Below are 22,014 nucleotides of genomic sequence, written 5' to 3' on the forward strand. Positions count from 1 at the left end.
ATATAGAGAGAAAGTTAAAATTTACATTTTTCACATTTTGGTAGTGGTCACATGAATGCAAACCTGACCAAACTATTAGACAAAAATCAGACTGGCAGCTTTAGTTTCAATACATCTTTTGTGATCGAGTGGTTGAACTTTTTGTGATGGGACTTTCGGGTTTAATGCAAGGTCAGAGTAGTTATTTAAAATGAACTGTGAGCTTAAAAAGAATTCAAACTAGACTAGAAAACAAAAGAAAAGTAACTGAAGTGATACTTATCACAACCTGCCTGAGGGGCCTTTGGTAAGCATGTTTATTGAGATCCGTGACAGTCAAGTGACTGATTCTATGCAATCCTGAGATAAACTAAATACAGTCTTACTGCTAGGGGCTTGTAATCCAATTCAAAATGTGAGTAGTTTGCATGTCTAGAGCATTCAGGTGTGTGTTAACACAATCCCAAGGATGGAACATGTCAGCAGTGATCTTAAAGAAGCCATTGTTGATGCAAAGCAATCTGACAATCGTTATAAACCGATTTCCAAATAATTTGACCACGGTGAGGACAATTACAAGTGGAAAACATTCAAAACAGCTGTCAATCCTTCCAGGTGTGGACGTCCCTGCAAACTCACACCAGTGACAGACTGTGCAGTGAACAGAGAAACTGCAAAAATAAAAAATAAAAATCCAAGAGCTACATTTCAGACTCTACAGGCCTTAGTTAGCAGTTAAATGTCAAAGTTCACAACAGTACAATTAGAAAAAGACTGAACAAGTTTGGCTTGTTTGGAAGGGTTGCCAGCAGAAAGCCTCTACTGGCTGTAAAAGAATATGGCAGCACATCTTAGGCCTGCAACTGAAGAAACCACCTCTGTTTGGTGAAAACCAAACACAGCATATCAGCACAAACACCTCATACCAACTGTCAGGTATGATGGTGAGAAGGTGATGATTTGAGCTTGTTTTGCAGCCATAGGACACTGACACCTTCCACTCATTGAGTTGACCATGAACTCCTCTGTTTACCAAAGTATTCCAGACTGAAATGTGAGGACATCGGCCTGACAGCCAAAACTTGGCCCAAACAGCATCGTGCAGGAGGACAAGAATCCCAAGTACCAAAGCAAATCTACAACGGAATGGCTGAAAAAGAGAATAATTAAGCTCTAGACCTGTCCCCAACTGAACTGCTGAGGTGGGACCTTAAGAGAACAGTGCATAAATGAATGCCCGCAAACCGCGATGTCCTGAAGCAACACTGTAAAGAACAGTAGGCCAAAACTCTCAGACAATGATCTGAGACACTGGTGAAGTCAAACAGAAAACGATTACTTTGAAACAATATGAGCGACTCATAAACTTCAAGTGATTGCTCCTATAGGTGGTTCTACGAGCTACTGAATCATGGGGTGTACTTAATTTCACAGGTCTAACTGTGAGTAACAAAGACCTGTGAGAACTCTTTTTCACAAGATTGTAACTGGAACCTAAATGCCTTCAATACGTTGCACACCTCTGATATATCATAACTGTTGTAGATAAGAAACGAATTCTATAATAACTTTGGGTGTTATGTCATCATGAAAGTTTGGGAACCACATTATCTACTAAAATGTAATTAATGTCACACCCAGACTATATAAAGCCTTGAAAAACAGTAGATTATCTAATTCTCTCACACCTTTATTGCCATCTTGCAGCGGAAGTTATCCCCACTAGTAATGGAGTACCTGCACAGAAAAACAGAGGTATAAAAGGCAGAAGTTCACTCATATACACGCTTTCTTTTTCTCTCACACAAAGATGCCATTTATAAACACAGGCATGTAGTCTGCACCTGCTGAAGAAGAGTGGTGCGAACAGGAAGCAAGCATAAGCCGACCGAGAGGAGTTCACAGACCGCAGGGCCAGCTACGACACGAGAGAGAGAGAGAGACCAACAAATCAACTTTTTTCATTGACGCAAAGTGTGCACCCACAGGAAGCAACAAGCCTATCTGCATTGTAAGAGGAAGTGATGGTGTGCAAGTCAGTGTCAGAACAGCTCACCCCATCTTCCTGAGGCTCAACATACAGCTCATCGCCGATCCTGGACAGAGAATGGACGGCTTTGGCCAGTACTGGACGGTACAGACACACCCACAAGATAATTATTAGCAACATCTAATCAATGACACATATTCTAGTTAGAGACTGTGTTTAATATGCAGGAAATGTTTGCTACCTTTCACGTTTCCTCCCGTTACGATACAGTGCATCTCTGCAAACTCACTTTTCCGCTAAATTAGCACATTTGGCTAAAAGTTAGCCAAAACGAGCGGCTAAGCATCACCGAGAAGTACACAAGACGGCGTTTTAATCGTTTCCACGCCGAGAGCAAATCTTCCTACCGAAAGCATACTCCGTTTATTTCCAGTCTAAGTTTATTTTACTCGGTTAAGCAGTGTCTCTTTCATCGATATCAGCGTTGTTTACGCCGCCATTGCCCGCTTACAAAGTGCGGACCAATCAGATACACGGCAACTTAAAGGGGGCGTGCGTTTGACGCTGCACATGCGCACTTAGTTTCTAAGTGAACATTTCTGCCACTTGTGTTTTTCTTCACTGCATCTTCGGGGCTGGTTTTTTATGATCGTCCGGATTAGAAATATATAAAGATAGCGTAACGAAAAACCAAAAAATAAGGTATAATTGTAATGGATAAAGATGTACATTGTTACTAATTGTTATATAAACTTTACTTAATGATTAGCAACTTGATAATTATTAAATAAGTTCATGTCAGAATAGGAAAGTAGCTTTTCAAGTACTGTATTGTACCTACTTAATCTTATACTCTAAACCTTCAGTCAGAAAGAAGGCAGTACAATTACTGTGCTTTTAAATGCATAGTAGTTGGCTGAAATATAATTAAAACAGTTAAAAGTTTATCAGGGCAGTAGCATTTTTTAATGACTTGCAGTGGAGAACAGTATAGCTGGTGGTTAACAAACCTATAAGAAAGAATGCATGGTGTTCTCCAAGCTGAAGTACACTGCATGTTTGGAGAATCTATTACTTTATTTCAACAACAGTAGCAAAGGCCTCTGTGACAGCATTTTTCACAGAGTTGATATAAAATGGGTTATTGCAAAGCTCAGTGCAGACATTTTCCTATATCTTTAATTTGGCAGGCGCATTCATAGCGGCTGCTCTTAAGAACGCCCTATAATTATCAGTTACAGGTCACAGAGGGTGTGTGTGCACTTGAGTGAGCAAGCGTTACAAGTAGAGAAATGGGAAGGAAGGGAGGGCAAAATACAAAGATGGGCAGAAATACACACAGTGGGAGAGAGTTAGAGTCAGCAAACAATTATCTCACCTTACTGGTCTTTCTTGTTGGTCTGCTTCAGTTTGTAATATCTGAGGAACGCAGCCATTCATAGTCTCTCCTCCCATTACCAGTGATATAAGTGGCTGCTGGAGAAGAGGTGTGACTACAACACCAGTAGTGTAATGGAACTATGGGCATTTAGTAAAAGCGAGAGACTTTTGAAAATAGGGAAAAAACAACAAAAGCTTATATCTCTTTGTTGCAGAACAACAGAAGAAGACTTCTGCTGCTCTTCTTGAGGATTGAGCATTAGTGGAGGCAGCATAAGAAGCAGCAGTTTACACAGAGAAGAAGAAGAAGGATTTGTACCTCTGGACGTTTAACTGGAAGAGGTGGATCTTTCTTCATATTTGCTATGAAGCAACTACATTGTCATGGAAAGGGATTGGATTATTCAGAAAGGCGAAAGCAGCCATAACAGGTGTCTTTCTAGCAAAAACTGGACCAAAGAGTGATATCTTCTACACAAAGGTATTTTTCCTCTTGTCATGCTGGTTGTAAAGCGACGAATTATATTGTTTGCATAGAGTCCGTCCTTGTGTATCCAGTTTCACTGTGGTGTTGACACGCGTTTCTGCGACTTCTGGATTTAGAAGACTTCGAGGTTCTGTTACTAGATGTCTCAGTCACCTAATCCAGCAGACTCCCAGGCCCTGCTGCAGTCCATGCTGCAGAAACTGAAGCTGCAGTCGGAAAGAGAGGGCCAGGGGCACCGGCACACTCTTGGACCAGAAAACAGCAGCCCAGGTACTAATGGCATCCCTTCAAATAAGGCCAGGAGCCCTGCTGCAGACAGCAACTTTAGCTTCAAATTTAGTCATCTACAGCAGCCCGGTCATGGAGGTGGGGTGGACAGGGGTTTTAATTCCTTCCCCTCCCAGAAAGACAACAGTGTTGGTGACACTGGTGATAGCAGGGTTATGGGACAGGCGACACAACCTGCGATCGCCCCAACAGTAACAGGGCAGCTGTTTCCTACCACATCACTTAAAGATGCTTCCTTTGAGAGGACTAATAGTGAGAAGTGGAGTTTTGGCAATTCTGCAATGAAAAGAAGCATGCCTCCTAACACAGATGCTGCCCAAAGCATGGGAGTGAATGAGAACCAGGAGCACCTAAAGTCTAAACCTAAAGTCTACCTGTGGGCCGTGAAAAACACAGACCCTTTCGCAGGAGGTCAAGACAATAAAGCGTTAATTGTAGGAAATGGAGGATTTGGAGCGATGGCAGAAAACAAAGATACGCAGGTTGCCTCAGACAGTCAAATAACAACAAACAGTAGCGTGAGGAGGAAACAGAGATCATCTGAGAATAAAACCAGAAGGTGGACGCAGAGGCTCAAGGAGCGATGGAAGGACAGACAAGGAAAAAAGGGAAAAGAAGAAGAAGGAAGCATAGGAGACCAGAAGAGTGGGGAGGAACCTGAGGTGAGTAGTGTGGTTTTGTTATATAATGATAAAAAAAGAAATCTTGAAGTGACACTGCAACTTGTTTTTTCACGCAGATTTCACACCCAAACCAGGTTACAGAAAGCCTCATCAATGCGTCAAATAAGGACGAAAGGACCCTCCGTTCACTGGACACCAGTGGAGCCAATAAAATGCTTCCTGCACGCACAGACGACGCCACTAACGACAGCCACATCAGGTAACAGGCACACAAATGATCCTAAATTGCACAAATACATCCAAACCTGCACTCTAGCAGCATGGCACAAACTGAAAGCCGAACAGTTTTTTTTTTTGGCTTTATTTGCTCTGAAACGTCAGCAGTAAGATATGTGAAGCATTTGAGATGTTTCCAGCCATCAGACATCTTTACCCTTGATGTGTGTCTGTGGTCTGAAGTGCCAAACACACCCTGTCACTGACAGCATGTGTCATTACAAACTTTCATGCTGTGTACAATGAGATTTTTTTATAACCTGCTATTAAAGGAAACAGATGTACACAGCAAGTAACTCATAAAGAATGATTCTCTCATTAGGACTTAACACACAAGATGGAAAGATACTCGCTTACCGAAGCCAAGTTTGTTTGCTTTATGTTTTTCCTACTAGAGACATAAATCATTAAAATAACTCCCATATATGTAGCTTTCATTTTGAAGGATTTGTAATTTCCTAAAACAGGTAGACTTAGCTAGCTGGATCTTGAGGAAGATTAAGGAACACTACAAAAACATAATCAAGCGATGTAGAAGTGGTGCAAAACTGGTCTGTAGTATATTTAATGTACAGGAAATGCTGCCTGAGCCCTACTTGCTGGAAATGAGAGCATGAAAAGTAGGCCGTAGAGAATATGAAATAGCTTAGAAATTGTAAAAATGCAAATTTGACCAACGACAAAAGATAAAAACAAGCCTTAAAGCCATATAAAAACATCTGATACTTGACTGGTGGTGTCTCAGGGGGTAAAAACAAATAAGAACAGGCAACAACAACAATAAAGGTTTATAAAATTTGCTCTGGTCAGCATTTCTGTTGTATCGAGTTAGCTTGTAAGCTTAGTTGGTCCATGAAGGCCCATGTAAACTACTGTAAACTACTGCCACAGTGTGTGTTATTGATGTGTTTTATGTATATGGATACATTTCTAGGGAAACAGTAGAGCTCTATGGTGCAGTGGACTAAACACTAATACTTGCTAATAGAATTTAGTCAAACATGAGGCCCGTGGGTGAGAATCGAACTGGCAAAGAAAATGTGAAGTAGGGCATACATTTTTGACTTTTAACTGTATTTTCATCAACTTTACAGCTTGTTCTAGTGATAAAGACCTTCCCCACAGTCATTCATTATACAGTAATGAAGAACAGATAAACACAAGTTCCTGTTCTTTTACTATCTACTATAGGCATGTCTGGTTTTTACAAGAAGACAGTAAGGTAAACAAATAAAATAGGACATTTTCTGTGTATTGACAAAAGCTTTCTCCAGGACAGCCTGGACAAGGAGCAAACAGAACTTTAACAATTTAATCTGCTGAAAGATTTCTTTCATTAAAGTTGTTGGATAATGACAATTTTTGTTATTTTGTTTCTGCACACTGGGGCTTTACAAAAATGTTGCATTAGCTGTTTAGGAATTTCAGGAGATCAAAAGTAATTGGTTGTACTAAGATCATTTTAAATATAAATTCAGTTTTTAATACTTGGATTAAAATTATTTGCATACAGTGACCAACGGAACAGTTTCTTCCCCCAAGCCGTCAGACTCCTGAACACTCAGTGACTGGACTGACACACACACGCACACCTTCATACATGTGACTACCAAGCACTTATATGTAGTATCTCATATTCACCACACACACAAACACAGATACACACATGTGCAGACACCCCTATAGACACCAAGTTACTTTTGCACAATACTCAGCATTTTGCACATTTCCATTGCACTGTGTTGTGTCTATATTGTCCTGTTCTGTCTAGTGTTGCACTGTAGCACCAGGGTCTCGGAGGAACGCTGTCGCATTTCACTCTGTACTGTACCACTGTACATGGTCGAAATGACAATAAAAGCCACTTGGTGCAATCGTGGCTCAAGAGTTGGCAATTCGTCTTGTAATCGGAAGGCTGCCGGTTCGAACCCTGGCTCTGACAGTCTCGGTCGTTGTGTCCTTGGGCAAGACACTGTTGCCTACTAGTGGTGGTCAGAAGGTCAGAGGGCCCGGTGGCGCCAGTGTCCGGCAGTCTCGCCTCTGTCAGTGCGCCCCAGTGCAGCCGTGGCTACAATGTAGCTTGCCATCACCTGTATGTGTGTGTGAATGGGTGGATGACTGAATGTAGTGTAAAGCGCTTTGGGGTCCTTAGGGACTAAGTAAAGCAAATACAGGCCATTTACTTGACTTGATTTGAAATGCTGTGTTTCTTCCCTTGCGATGCTCTGCCTGACCTTTACCATAGTCCCCTACAGCTGTTCGTGGGTCTCTCTGGTTTCAGTTTAGTTTTTGGTAACTGAAAAGCATCCTCTGTTAGGCTCAGGTGACTGACTTGGCCATCAAAGAATACCCATGTCTTTGCCTTGAGAAACTCTTGGGTTGCTTTTGGAGTATGATTGTAATCTCCATTTGCACCATGAAACAGTGTCATGATCAGTTTTGGAGCATTTGGTTGAATCGGAGCAGAGAGTAGAGCCCTGCACACTTCACAATTTATCCGGCTGCTTCTTTTAGCAGTCACATCACTAATAAAGACCAGTGACCCAGCTCCAGCTGTACATGCCTATACTGTAACACTGCTACCACCATGTTTGACAGATGATGTGGTACACTCATGAGGATCATGAGATGTTTCTGACCTTCTCCACAGTTTTCTCTTTCCATCATTGTGGTGCAAGGTCCAAAGAATTTTTCAAAACCACATGTTTTCTGGCAAAGTCTAATTTGGGCTTCTTGCTCTTGAGTGTAATCAGTAGTTTGCACCTTGTTGTAAACCCCCTGTTTCTATTCACGAAGGCGTCTCTTGATTGTAGTCTTTGATAATGATACACCTACCTCCTTGAGAAAGTTCTTGACTTGGTTAGTTGATGAGTTGAGTGAAGTTGTTTTTGTTAACCATGGAAATAATTCAGTCACCATTCACTGCAGTTGTCTCCTTAGGGCCTTCAGGCATTTCGGTGTTGCTGAAGCAGGCCACTGTATTCATTCTTTATAAGAATGAACCAGATTGTTGATTTGGACACTGCTGAAGCTTTTGCTCTCTCTAAGATGTTTATTTTGTTTTGTTTTTCAGCCTCCCTCACTTGCACAGACATCTCTTTGGGCCTCATTTAAAAGTACAGTGAAAAATAAAATGCAATTTTAACACTTTGAATCAGTTTGAGATATTATGCTTTCTTCACTTGTCATAAAATAACAAGGGAGCAGGCCTCTACTGCTTGTCAGTCAGTTGTCTCATTAATTTTGAACCTCTATGCATAAAAATGACCCTTTCCTAAAAACTTAATGCCAATTTCTTTCTAATAATGTGTTGATTGTTTGTTTAAAATCAACCGTGGTGATGTACAGAGGTAAAACCTCAAAAATACAAAGTTATGGAGCTAACTGTATTCAAGGACCTTTTATAACATCACACCTCATCTGAGTGAACTCTGAAATGTTATTTTGGGTTATTTTAAATAAAAATCTCTTTGTGCTGCTGGTAGTGATGGGATTTGTATACTGAATTTTTGAGTTTAATGAAGATTTTGTCCCGTTTCAGACCTGCCAGTGACTTTGAATTGGGCCTCGGGTCATTCAGCCTGCTGGAAGAGATCACTAAGGGCCAAGAGTGGGCTAAGTTCCTCAGTCCCAGCCTTTCATCCTCATCAGCAAATCAGAGACCATTAGAGGACCCAATGGGCCAACCCCCAAACCAACTAAATCCTCACAGTAGCACTCCGTCAAATGGGATTTTGAACCAACTTGGCAGTGGGGACAACCAGTGGAGCTTCCGGAGCACAGAGTCATCACGGGCCACAGATTTCAGCATGGCGCAAACATTGCCTAATGCTTTCCCAGCTGCAAGTACGGACATTTCAGGTGGAAAACTACATCAGACTGACCCTTCAGAAGCAATGGAAGATGGTCACAACTACCCACATATGCAGTCTGGAGCGAGCAGACTGGAACAGCAAATAAGACCTCCATCATTTGTAGTGGTAAGATATTCATAAACAAAAAATATCTCATGTTCATCCAGTTAATATAAAAAAGAATATCTATATTATCAATATGACAACTTTGTGATTCTCCCATTCTCTCTTGTCCTTTGCAGTCTACAAAAAATCCGCTTAACAAGGCGTTGAAGAGCCGAGTCACCCTCAACAGAAAGAGACAGCATCAGTCAGCTGACAGGAGAGACGACAGGCTTCAAGCCGACAAAATAAGTGATGGAGAGCAGACAGACAGAGGTCAGAACAGCTTAATACTCTGTCCAACAGCAACATTAATGATCAGTTATTATTAAAGAGTTTTTATTGTTTGAGCGATTTAATTTGGTGGCTGTTCAGGAAATCAAGTTGTCTCTTTTGTTTTACAGAAGGGGACATGTCTTCACTGAATCCTACGAGCAGCCAGATGATGGTTGACACAGGAGAGTCAGAGCACGAGAACGTAATACCCTTATACACCCTAAACTCTCATTCAGCCTCTCTCTCCCCAACTGCTTTTAATCCTTTGGCTCGAGCGCCCCATGGTGTCCTCAAATACCCCGTATCCCCGGAGTCGGAGTCCTCAATGGAGACAGTGAATAAAAGGGTAAGATAGTGTGTATCGCAGCGCCTCCTTGTGGTTGGAAATTTTAAAATGTCAACATCCACAAATAAAATTAATGGAATGATTTGAAAAAACTTGAGGAAATCATTCAGTCTCTGTAATATTTAATCAGATGCTAAATTCTCTGTAACTTTTTTGTGTTTCGTGCTTCTTTCTCGGTTCAGAGGAGAGTGGAGGAGAACCGCCGGGTTCGTTTTGCGGAGGAAGTGGTGGCCATAGAACCTCCAGACATGGATCTGGACACTTCAGACTTGGAGGATGACTCAGCAGCTACAGATGAGGACTCGGTGACAGAGCAGGAGTGTGAAGTGCATCCGGTAGCGGCAGGGGAGGAGGCACCGGCCCGGCGGACAGCCCTCCCTGCGTGGATACTGGCTCTGAAGAGGAAGAACACAAACAAGAAACGCAGATAGTGACTGTAAAAAAGTCTGCGTGCTGGGTTCATTCTCACGGACTTTGCGTTCTATAAATTAAACAAATAAACTTAAGGGGATACAGTTTGTCTCAAGAGCAGGTTGCTCTGCTTTGAAAACGTTTTTTTTTAATGTGACAGTATTTCAAAAAGTCATATCTGACCAGTAGCCCTGGCGTGGATACATAATCACTTTTTCCCTCATTTATTTTCTGAAATGTTTTGATTTTAAGATGCAATAAGGGAAATAAATACTATATTGGGATATACATATATATTTTTATATATATATATATTTATATTTTCTGCAGTGCACACAGAAAGCTTTATAAGTGGATATTTTTGTCTTTCTTTTTCTTATTGTTCCTGCTTTATTAAGCAAAGTTTGAGCAGAGGTTAAAGACTTTTCCAGTTGCACTAGTGATCCAAACTGAGGACTATGCTGCAGTAACCCAACAGCTGAATGTGCTGAAAGCATTTTGTTGATTCAGATGTTCCTCCTTGTGCTCCTTCAGTCTTACACATGACAGCAGTCTGCTATCTGCGTCACTCACTTACTGTACTCACCACCCCACCCCACAGTCCATATCCTGTCTCAGGGTAATGGCTCCCAGTCCAGCCATCATAGAGAATAACCCCAAAGGAGGAAGAATGTGTGAGCTGGAGTGGTCAGTGGTTTCTGATCAGCTGCTCCTCTCTATTCAATACCACCATTTAAATTTGGAGAGATGGAGACAAGCACCTGAGCACTGAGTTCACTTATTCTAGTGAGAAAGCATCGACTTTGTATAAAAGATGAATGTAGCCACTAGTTTTTAAGCCTTATTTAAACAGCACAGTCCCGTCCTATTTAAACCCTGAGCCAGGGCTGGAGCTGACCGAGGAACCAAGGACACTGCACACTCATATGGTAGTATGAGTGTGCCATACTGTCAATCAAAAGGTAGCTCCTCCATAAAGCGAACCCCGCTTTTTCTACATGTGATCACTGTTTATGAAATGAACATCATTCTGTCTTGAATAAGACTTAAAACTAGCAGCTGTGACCATAAACCAGGTTGGTATTTAAACAGTTCGTTTTCATAGCCAGAAACTGCTTTTATCTTTTATATACTGTGTATACAGAGTGAATCATCATCTCACATGAACCTCTGTGAATTTTTTTAACAGCTGAGGCCGTTTTATTTCTTTTTAGATGTAGCAACATGAGAGGCTGTGCAGTATTGAGACAAAAAATAAAGCGTCAGAGCTTTAGCTATCTGTCTTCTTTGGTAGGGTTAGACGAGAACTTTGTTATTTCTGCCTTTTTTTTTTCTTTTTTTTTTACAGAATAAACAAATAAAATAAATTTTTACAGTCATGTGAAAAAGAAAGTGCATTTTTCAATTTTAGGGTTTTATGTATCCGGGCATAATGGTAAATCATCTGGTCCACAGTAGGTTCTAAAATTAGATAAATACAAGCTGAAATGAAGAACATAGATGACATATACTGTGTCATTTTTTATTTAAGAGGAGAGGTTCTGGCACGTTGCTGGTCTGGAGCCTTAAGGTGAGTACTAACATGATGCTAAGGATGACACACATCAACAATGACCGTAGAGAGTCAGTTGTTGCTTTCCATCAATTTAGGAAGCTTCATCAGGCCCATTGTATATTGTTGCATAGTGAGAAAGACTATTCACGAGTGGAAAGTCACCTGCCAATCTGTGGGAGGGCACATCCCAGAAAATTCACCTTGGGTCAAACTGTGCAAACTGTGCTCAGAGACACTACAAAAAGCGGTGAGCTACATCTCAGACTCTATAGCCCTCAGTTAGCATGTAACATATTAAATGCTAAAGTTCATGATACTCCAATTAGAAAAAGACTGAACAAGTTTGGAAAGGTTGCCAAGAGAAAGTGTCTCCTCTATAAAAGAACATGGCAGCACAGTTTAGGTTTGCATCTGAAGAAACAAGACTGAAGTTTAGAGAAAAATCAACAAAGCAAATCTGCACAAACACCTCATGCTTGTGCATCTATGCTGGAAAAGTTGAGATAACACCCACATTTTCTCTATAGTTGACTAGCAAATAAACACCTCCCACCAAATCTCATCTCATCCCACTCACATTATTCAATGCTAATAATTATATTCAACAGGTGGCAGGTTGGTGCAGTGGGCAGGGGCCTTTCTGTGGAGTTTGGATGTTCTCCGTGTCCCTTGTGTTTCTGCTCCAACTTCCTCCCACAGTACAAAGACCTGGCATGTTAGGCTACTTGGTAATTCTAAAAAGGCCATGGATGTGTGAGAGAGAAGGTCCTTAAAATTATGGGATACACTGAATCATTTTGTGTATTTTTCATGTACAGAGTGCTTCGTGGTGTATTGTATCATATTCTATGATTTCCATTACATGCATTATACTAACTTGTGTTATCATTTTAGTACATCAAAGCTTCACACTAACTGCTGTTGTTTCCTCTGTGGCCTCCCCTGACAGATATCCTTTCTCATAAATCACTGTCAGCACCATTAAGAAGCTCTTTAGCCGATCTATTAGTGTCCTGGTAGTGAAGAGTGGGTGGGCACAGACGGATGACGGGAAAATGAAAATATGTGACGGAGAGAAGTAGAGGGACTGTCTGAGATGAAAATCTGTCAGAAAAGCAGAAGAATAATCTTTTTTTCAATTGCATAAACAAAAAAATGACTAAAAATTGAGAGAATAAGAATCACTATAATAGTCCATTAATCTGCACAGTAACTGTTGCATGAGTATGCAATATCCACCAGATGTGGACTAATAGTGGACCATTTGTAAACCTTAAGATCACACACACACACACACACACACACACACACACACACACACACACACACCAGGATTTGCTGTGTCTCTACACCACTTAGAGACTTGGACACTTTTACTTCAGACAAAAGAACAGACTGTGTTTGTGCGTACATGACAACAAAGAAAAATACTCCAAAGTCTTATTCAAATAATTTATTCTCAACAGTGTTTCAGTATTAGACATATTTTTTCCTATTTGGCTTGAGTCAGGAGGATTTAATCGGCTCCACCTTTCAGCTGACAAACATGAGTTTGACGATTATCATAGTTAACATGTTGCTAAATCAAAATGTTTGGAATAAAAATGGATTTTATTACTATTACAAAGAGGCTCTAGTTTGACAGTTATTGTTGTGAGCTACAAGCCCTTACTTCTTATGGAGATGGCAACAACATCGTCCTCCTTTACCCTGTTCCATATACTTGCCGATCTAAAGCTGAATACCTCTTATAATAAGGTGGAAAGGAAAAGAGGAAGGGGAGCCCATGTCTTCACATTGCTGCTGTCGGTTAGAGAGGTTGGTCATAGGTGTTGAGAGAAAGTGCTCCAGAGTCACAGGAGCTCTTCATGCATTTGAGTGACAGCTGGCTCCCTGGACTCTGAGCTATGGAAGCTTCTATCTGAGCCTCTGACACCTGCACGGACAAAGCAAGAAGGAAAATCTGTGATAAGGTTCTGATAGGTTTTTGGACAAACATGTTGCTGTGCCATGAAAAGCAATACCTCTTCAAACTTTTTGGCTTTGTACTGCTCTGCCCCTTTCAAGAAGTTTAGTAAGATGATGTCACAGAGAACCGCGCCCTGCCACGACAGATACAAAAGATCAATGAGAGCCGAGAGCAACATGAGAACAATAGATTAGGTTGATAAGAATTTCATACCAGTCCAATCGAGGTAAAGGCAGCTACCAAGTTGATCATAGTTGGGATTGTGTTAAACTTTCCTGCCTGAAATAGATGGAGTCACTTTAGATGGCATGTAATGCAGTTTCATACACACAGGCTCTCTCCATAATGTTTAATTTTAAAATAAAGTACTATTCCTTAATGATTTTCTACACTATTATAACTGAAATGTATATTTAAAGATGGTGATTTATTTTCTAAACATTTACAGTCCGGGATTTAAAAGTCATATTTTTACACTTGGCTAGTATGCTTATTTTCTGCTCTGGTGAGAGAGGACTGATCGCGCTCTGTGCCAGCAGTTTAGTCTGAAGACTGAATTCTTGGAAACATCAGCTGAGCTATTTTCAAAGGAATATAGATAACATTCACTCACTGTGCAACAATGTGTAGGGCAACACATTGACCCTACAGCAGTAGAAGACCACACTAGGTGTCACTCATGCCAACTAAGAACGGGAAATCAAGGCTATAACCCACACAGGCTCACCAAAATTGGACAATAGAAACTTGGAAAAACATCGCCTGGTTTGTTCTTGAATCTTGATACCTGCCCTAACATTTGAAAGGTAGTGTCAGAATTTGGTATAAACAACATGAAAGCATGGATGGTGGTGTAATGGTAGCAAAGATATTTTCTTGGCACACGCCTTTAGTACCAACTGGGCATTGTTTGTGCCACAGCCTACCAGAATATTGTTGCTGACCATTTTCATCCCTTTATAACCACAATGTACCCATCGTCTAATGACTGCTTCCAGGAGGAAAACACTCTGTGTCATGAAGCTCAGATCATCTCAAACTGGTTTTTGGAACATGACACTGAGCTCACTGTACGCAAACGGCCTTCAAAGTCAACAAATCTTAATTCAGCGCAGCACCTTTAGGATGTTGTGGAATTGGAGATTTGTATCATGGAAATCTGCAGCAACTGTGCGATGCTCATACCAACAGGGACCAAAATCTCCTATGCCATGAAAACGAAAAGGGTGTTGAGCCTGGTGTTAAAAGCATGTACCCGATAAAGTTGTTGGTGAGTTTATTTGCTTATGCAATTACTGGAAATTTGGAAGCTTCAAATCGTTTGTGCTGTGTTTAGAAAAACAGCCTATGCAATAGGCTAAGTCTAGAGTCTAAGCTAAGCTAGCTCTGTGCTACAATAAGCTAACGTGGTGGTAGTAGGTTTCCCACAATGCTCAGCTCAACAAAATGATTTTAGTTCATGTTAAATTGAGACTTCTGCAAAGTTTCTTGATTTTGTCATGTTTCAGTGTTTTTTTAATTAATAAATGTCACATTTTCTGAAAATAAATTACATAAAATGACACATGGAAATTCTTTGTTTTAGCCAGTTGTTATCACACTTTGTCTAATATTAAGTTTGAAGACAACTCACTTTGCCAGTGACCATGACATCAAAACGGATCGCAAAAGCTTTATGAAGAGTCCGAAATTCAGTCCCATTCTCTGTTTTGAAATATTTTGCATATCTGTATTCAAAGAAGAGAAAAGAGTAACTAAAGACTGATTTTTAAAAAAAGAAGTAAACTTGAAGAGGAAGAATCATTATCACTACCTGAAGTTGTATCCTTTGGACACAGCATTCTTGGCAAATGGAGCATCGAGTCGTGTGAAGGAGTACTCGGGAATACATTTTTCAATGTTTAAGTCCAGGTTACATTCCCACTGAATGTTTATTCCTATTTCTCCACCCTGAGACAGAAGGATTGGGAAAAGAGAGACACACCTTGAGGTTCAGCACTTAAATATGTAATACCAGCTTTGGCTTTGACGTAAATATGTGTCAAAGCTAAGGCTGGTATTGAAGTGTATGGAATTGGATTGACTTTAGGTCAGAGAGAATTAATGTGAAATACTTCCAAAAATATCTGGCTTTTTGAGCTAAGTGTTATCTTGTGCACTTAATGATGATTGAGGCACTTCAGAAGCTTTGCATAGGAAGGACAAGACCGCTGTCTGTAACTTGAAACACCCTAACAGTGACAAGACCTTCATACGACCTTGTACACTCATGCTTACCTTGCTTAACAGTTCGGTTATATTCTGACCGGTGTAGTTCAGCACATCCCCCACACGAAAGATGGGGCAAAGGGGGTTGTCCTCTGGATGGTATTTACATTTCTTGATTTCATCGGCTGTCATTGTGGGTGGAAAGTTCCCTCTGAGTAAGGAAAATGATTTAATGTTTTTTTAAAAAGACACTCATAATATATTGATGTTTTTTAGCTGCTTCGGTTAAGGTTTGTGGGGTTTACCTGGTGACATTAAAAAGAGGGAAACGAATACTGTTTTTGATGAAAATAGTGAAGGTGTTCACATCCATTGGTTCACTGTGGGAGATAAACACAGAGACAAGGGGACAAAGATGACACTTTCAGTGAGTGAAATGTATTTGTGTGGGATGTGCGTGCACTCTTACATTTTGATGGCATCATTTTCAGCTGGACACCATCCTTCCATCTCACACATGCCATGGGACTCATTGGAGTTTTTAAGGCAAGCACCTGTTATTACACCTGGTGTGTAAGAAAGAAGAGGAAGGAAACATTGTGCTCAGGTAACTGAATGGAGATACTGTTAGCCATAATAATGATCAGTTATACAGTGCTGTGAAGTAGTATTTACCCCAAGTGTTTTTGTACATTTGCCACACACATTTCAGATCATCAAACACATTTTTATGTCAGACAGTGATAACCCAAGCACATACAAATTGCAGATTGAAAATAATAATTTCATTTATTAAGGGAAAAAAATGATGTGTGAAAAAGTAATTGTCCCACTTAAATTATTAATGTTTTGGAAATCTGAGTTAAGTTTCATTACATCCAGGCCTGATTACTGACCAGACCTACTGAATCAAGAATTTACTTAGATAGAACCTGTCTGACAAAGTGGGCTAGGTCAAAACATTTCAAGAAGCCAAACAACATGCCACGATCTGAAGAAACTTGACAACCATCTGTTTGTAAAGGGCTACAAAACAATTTCTAAGGCTTTCGACGTGGAAGAGCCTTTATCCACAGACAGAGAAAATTTGGACAAGCGGTGAACCTTTGCCGGAAATGGCCGGTTGACCGAAATTACTCCAATCGCATCGACGACTCACAAAGAACATCAACCAAAGAACTGCAGGTCTCACTTGCCTCATTTAAGGTCAGAGTTCATGATTCAACAATAAGAAAGAGACTGGGCAAAAATGGCATCCATGGAAGAGTAACAGTGAGCAGACGATCACAAAGGCTCATCTCAGATTTGCAGAGAAACATCACGATGAGCCTCGAGACTTTTAATCAAATATTCTGTGAGACAAAACTTTAACATCTAGTGCAAAACAAACACAAAATTTAATAGAAAGTTCATCATACTAATAGTCAAACACGGTGGTGGTAGCGTGATTGTCTGGGGCTGCTTTGGTAGACTTGCCATAATTGATGGAGTAATGAATTCGGCTCTCTGAAAGAAAATCCTGAAGAAGAATGTCCAGCCATCAGTCCATGCCGTGAAGCTCAAGCTCACTTGGGTCATGCAACAGGACAACGATCCAAAAAATAACAGCAAGTCCACCGATGTCCTCTGAATGGCTTAAAAAATAAACAAAATGAAGGTTTTGGAGTGGCCTAGTCACTGTGGCCTAAGTCTGGACTTGAGATGACCATTCATCCTCAATCAGCAAATAAGAGTGGGCCAAAATTCCTCCAGTCCACAAGGACAAGGACTCATTACCAATTATTGCAAACACTTGAGTGCAATACTTGCTGCCACAACCACTTATTAGGCTTAGGAGTGAATTACTTTGTCAGACAGGGCCAGAGAGTTTTGGATAACGTTTACTGCAAATTGTTTGTAAACAATATAAAACTATAAATATTTACCCTGCTTTTTGATTTAGGTTCATACTCTGTGCAGTTGATATTCTTCTAAAATATGCTAAAGGACATGGCACCTGGTTGTAAAGACTGAAATATTTAACAATGAGCATTGTCTGACTTTCTGTTACCAATATGTTTCAATATTATAATATTAAACCTGCAAAACATAGGAACACATTTCAATTTTCACCATTTACTACATTGGATTTAAACAATATCAGGTGGTATAAAGATTCCATCAATAAATCTACAAGTTTAACAAAGGCTGACTCATTCTACTATAAATATATTCTTATATTCAATTAAAGATTATTTGAAGATACAATAATATCACAAACATCTTTGCACATTATTTTGAAGATATTATTTATATTGATATTATTTTTAAGAAGGTTTGTTCCTGGGTATTAAGTGCTACATTCTGCCTTATGTCTCAAAGGTAGATAAAATAAATATATGATTCTTTTTAAACTTCACTTCTACTTTAAAAATATTTTTGTCCCGGTTAAAAGAACAAAGAAACCCTGTTTTTTTGTTTTTTTTTTGTTAAATAGCGTAATTCATTTCCTCAGTTTTTAGCACCATGCCTTATTTTATTAATTCAATTTTTGGGTTAAAAGATTTTTTCATGATTATTTTTTCATCTAGTATTTACTTACCAGCCAATGCCACAAATCTGATTTAAAGAATATTTAAAGATAAGCAAAGTTACAACACCACAGACTTGACATCAGCACGTTTCTGTTTCTGTTGAAAGTTTCTGTTTTAAATAAATCTGACTCACCGTTGGAAAGGTTGCTGCCAACATGCTTCTGGCAGTCTTCATCGGAAGAACATATGAACCTCTTCCCAGTCTAAAAAACAACATAAACACAGAAAGTGAATGCATGCTAGACAAAATAAGAAACATATAGAAATGTAACAGTGGATGAACAGGAACACATGGACGACTGCTCTGGTGCTTTTACTACTGAAAAATAAAACTGAAAATCACAGCTCTAAGATAATAATAACAGATTGGATTTGTATAGCCACTATTCATTCACTCACTGGTGCAGGCAAGCTACGGTTGCAGCCACAGCTGCCCTGGGGCAGACTGACAGAAGCGAGGCTGCCATATCGCGCCATCGGCCCCTCTGGCCAACACCAGTAGGTATTGCCCAAGGACACAACAACCAAGACAGAGAGCCTGGGGATCAAACCGGCGACCTTCCGGTTACAGATGTGCTTCCCAACCCCCTGAGCCACGGTCACTATATATCAGTCCAAATATAACTTGAAAAATGTTGCAGTATTACCAGCTGCTATTAATGCACTGTGAGGTCAGTTTTTAATCATCCTGTCTGCCACCGACAGATAACAGGCTGCGTTTAAGAGCCTACAGATCTGCCTGTTTACGTTAGAAACATTAAAGAATACAAATCAGTGATATTACTAATTGCATTCATCTTATACTGACATGAAGCTGTTTCCATACCAAACGAATAAATGTAACAAATTCCAGAATAGATTCAAAGACTCCCATTCTTCCCATTCTATATACAGTTTTAGCATTGCCTTGAGAATCGAGTCTCTGCCTGCCATCCGGAGGCAAGGCCCTCCTACCTGGTCACACGCACCGTCTCATTACAAAATGGTAAATGGCCTGTATTTGTATAGCGCTTTACTACCAAAGCGCTTCACATTACATTCAGTCATTCACCCATTCACACACACATTCACACACTGGTGATGGCAAGCTACATTGTAGCCACGGCTGCCCTGGGGCGCACTGACACACTACTGTGACAAACTGATGACTTCTCCAGGTTATACTCTGCCTAAGAAAAATGGATGGATGGACCATACTGCCAACACTACATTGAGAAGGAGTTAATGGCTCAAGGTGTGCCCTCTGCCCTTCAGCTCATTACTGCATCCTACCGCCACTCAAAGGTAGGAGTAGAATGTAATTTGATGTCAGTGCAAAAGAGACTAAAACTTTAATTAGATTTGTCAGAAAAAAATTAATGTAGTCATAAATCTTTACTGATATATATGACCATGTTTTTGCTGTAGGGCTTTCAGTGAATTAGCTGAAGACTTCCTGTTGATTCTCTGGAGACCAAAAACACCCCGTAAGTATAAATGCCAGGCAGATATCTGCTGGAATATCAGTTTGCAATAATATTGATCCTGATATGTTGACAAAAAATCTGCAATTTGGTTTCCTTGTTCAAAATATACACTATTTTTGACGTATTTTATGCTGCCTAGGAATAAGAAGACATAGGTGGTTACAATAAAACCAGCAAGCCTTAAAATCGACTGAAAATTAATGGTAAAATAGTAAAACGTGACAAAAGCATGAGCTTGAATGTGTACTCACCTCTGTACATCGTCCTTGGAACTGATTTTCAGTGACGATGAGTTTGGTGATGATGCAGAACACGCCTGAACCCTAAAAAAACAACTGAATGCTTATGATATGCTTTGTGTTTATTTATTACTACACATATGAGACTGGGCAGAAAGCTTCCTCATCATAAAAGTTATTTTAAAAACACTTTCAACTGCAGAATCTTAACTGCCAACATTGTTAATAACTCATAGAAAACTACAAAGTTTAAATATGTCATGTTATCATCACGTCACTCACCTGAGGGGGCGACACGTAATCAGCCACGTCCATCACACGATTCTGATAGTTCTCATTTTGGTTTTGGTTTTGTAGATAACCAAAGCCTTTGACTTTGGTCATCACGGAGGACTCAATGTTGGTGTCGCTTGACTGATAAGCTTTCTCATGGATGAAGACCCAGCTGCATGACACGGATCAGTGAAAGAAATATTTTGTAATTTAGCTAAGGAAAACTCAATTTACACCCATGATTACACAAATTATTACACTCTGAAAAAAACTCAAAAGAAAACTACAGATCACTGACCCGACAAAATAGGTGATGATGAGCAGCTGTACAATACGGTTGATGATACCCACAGACCAGCTCTTTACCACCACGGATTTGGTGGTCTCGTAGGTGAAGAAATCAGTCAAGAACCCCCACAAAACGAAGCCCATTGCTGCTCGTCACTGTGACCCAGGTAGCAATGACTCTGAGAGAAAAGTGCAACTCTTCTCCCCAACAGGTGCCTTCTTGGAAACTTGATGGTAAATCTTTCACAATACAGCTCTCCCTTCTGGTTCAAATAAAGAAATAAGATCCTAATTTTCACCCTGCTTGTATCATCTCTCAGTCCTGCCTGTGTTTATCGCCTTCCTTGCATGCTTAGTTTTGTTGGTTTATGACACAAATTGGACCTCCCCCTTTCTTGACACAAACGAGTGGGAGGAAAATGTCTCCTCTGTCCCTCCCTCTGTCTCTTTCTTCTCCACAAATCCCCATCCCCAAACACACTAACCATGCACAGACAAATGCACAATTAGACTGAGGCAGTAATCGATACCCCATATGTCCACTGTGATTTGCTCACAGCATGCTTTCAGTAATAATGTAATAATTTTCATCTTTCATGTGTTAGTGTCTGACTCAGAAGGAATCTATCACTCACACTTTCCATTTCACTTTTAGTAACCATTTTATTAGCAGCATGAAGAAAAAATGATAAAATTGGATGCTTCAGTGGTTTAGTTCATGAGAATAAAATTTTGCAGACATTAGAATAAACCAGACAGAAAGCATCAGAAGGCAGATTTTATCTGTTATTTAGTAACAGATGTTATATTGCAGCAGAGATAACCTCCTGGTTGGCTGGGGCCTGTCTGTTTGGATTTTGCATGTCCTCCCTGTGTCTGTTTCTTTGATTTCCTGTTGTTAAGTTTCTTCCTTCCACAGTTAGTACTGACTGAGGTGTAGATGCCAGTATGAACAGATGTCTTTACCCCTGTTATGGACCACTGACCCCTCCGGGATGTACATCTTACCTAATACTAGCTGGGATATGTGGTATGTTAGAAAAATGAGCGCTGCAATGGATATGGTAGAAATAAACAGTAAATATAAGGTCAGACAGAACAGTGAATGGTCCAAAATACAGTCCACAAACTAAAAAATAACCATAGCAAAGACTATCACAGGGCTGGAAACGAAACAGATACTGTGACAAAAAGTTAAAAAGAAAACCATGATAACTAACACAAGACATGAAAGGAAACAAACCTTCAAAGTAAAAAACAGGAAGTAACCTGAAGACAAACACTAAGCACCGAGACAAGAAGAACACATTAACACGAGACAGAGTTACTATAATTTGTCCTCATTTCTTTATGGTCTGTGATGAACAAGTGGTGCTGCTGATTGTTTATTGATTGTTCATCTTATTATTCTAAATGTGATATAACTAATGC

General features: G+C 40.1%; 3 protein-coding genes across 7 annotated transcripts in view; 1 reads left to right on the top strand and 2 right to left on the bottom strand.

Annotated features, from left to right (window-relative positions):
- The window catches only part of rad9a (RAD9 checkpoint clamp component A), a 9,842-nt gene extending 7,282 nt beyond the window's left edge, over positions 1–2,560 (bottom strand). The window contains exons 1-4 of the mRNA XM_013916182.1: positions 2,211–2,560; positions 2,036–2,106; positions 1,824–1,897; positions 1,668–1,716 (exon numbers count right to left, since the gene is read on the bottom strand). Coding sequence (XP_013771636.1) covers positions 1,668–1,716; positions 1,824–1,897; positions 2,036–2,106; positions 2,211–2,244 — 228 coding nt within the window. The 5' untranslated portion in view covers positions 2,245–2,560. The remainder of the gene's footprint in view (positions 1–1,667; positions 1,717–1,823; positions 1,898–2,035; positions 2,107–2,210) is intronic.
- On the top strand, positions 2,050–10,305 carry LOC102195159 (uncharacterized). 5 transcript variants are annotated; one of them, XM_005723148.1, is made up of 8 exons: positions 2,050–2,113; positions 3,565–3,830; positions 3,908–4,786; positions 4,864–5,006; positions 8,565–9,003; positions 9,120–9,255; positions 9,384–9,601; positions 9,784–10,305. In XM_005723148.1, exons 3-8 carry the CDS (start codon positions 3,977–3,979, stop codon positions 10,030–10,032), a joined length of 1,995 nt encoding a protein of 664 aa, XP_005723205.1. In that variant the 5' UTR covers positions 2,050–2,113; positions 3,565–3,830; positions 3,908–3,976; the 3' UTR covers positions 10,033–10,305. The 5 variants fall into 5 exon arrangements, with proteins under 5 accessions (XP_005723205.1, XP_005723207.1, XP_005723204.1 ...); XM_005723150.1 differs by having other exon boundaries at positions 3,953–4,786; XM_005723147.1 differs by having other exon boundaries at positions 3,565–4,786.
- Positions 10,306–13,299: 2,994 nt separating this feature from the next.
- Positions 13,300–20,727, bottom strand: p2rx3a (purinergic receptor P2X, ligand-gated ion channel, 3a). Its single transcript, XM_005723221.1, has 12 exons — positions 20,594–20,727; positions 20,305–20,467; positions 20,035–20,106; positions 18,451–18,520; positions 16,214–16,310; positions 16,050–16,124; positions 15,814–15,955; positions 15,350–15,486; positions 15,170–15,263; positions 13,750–13,815; positions 13,592–13,669; positions 13,300–13,503 (listed from the first exon to the last, which is right to left on the bottom strand). The coding sequence occupies exons 1-12, from the start codon at positions 20,725–20,727 to the stop codon at positions 13,378–13,380; spliced, it is 1,254 nt and encodes a 417-aa protein (XP_005723278.1). The 3' UTR covers positions 13,300–13,377.
- Positions 20,728–22,014: the final 1,287 nt, after the last annotated feature.

The sequence above is a fragment of the Pundamilia nyererei genome, unplaced genomic scaffold (genome assembly GCF_000239375.1).
Source record: "Pundamilia nyererei isolate P.nyererei 1_Seehausen unplaced genomic scaffold, PunNye1.0 scaffold00008, whole genome shotgun sequence".
NCBI classification, from domain to species: Eukaryota; Metazoa; Chordata; class Actinopteri; order Cichliformes; family Cichlidae; genus Pundamilia; species Pundamilia nyererei.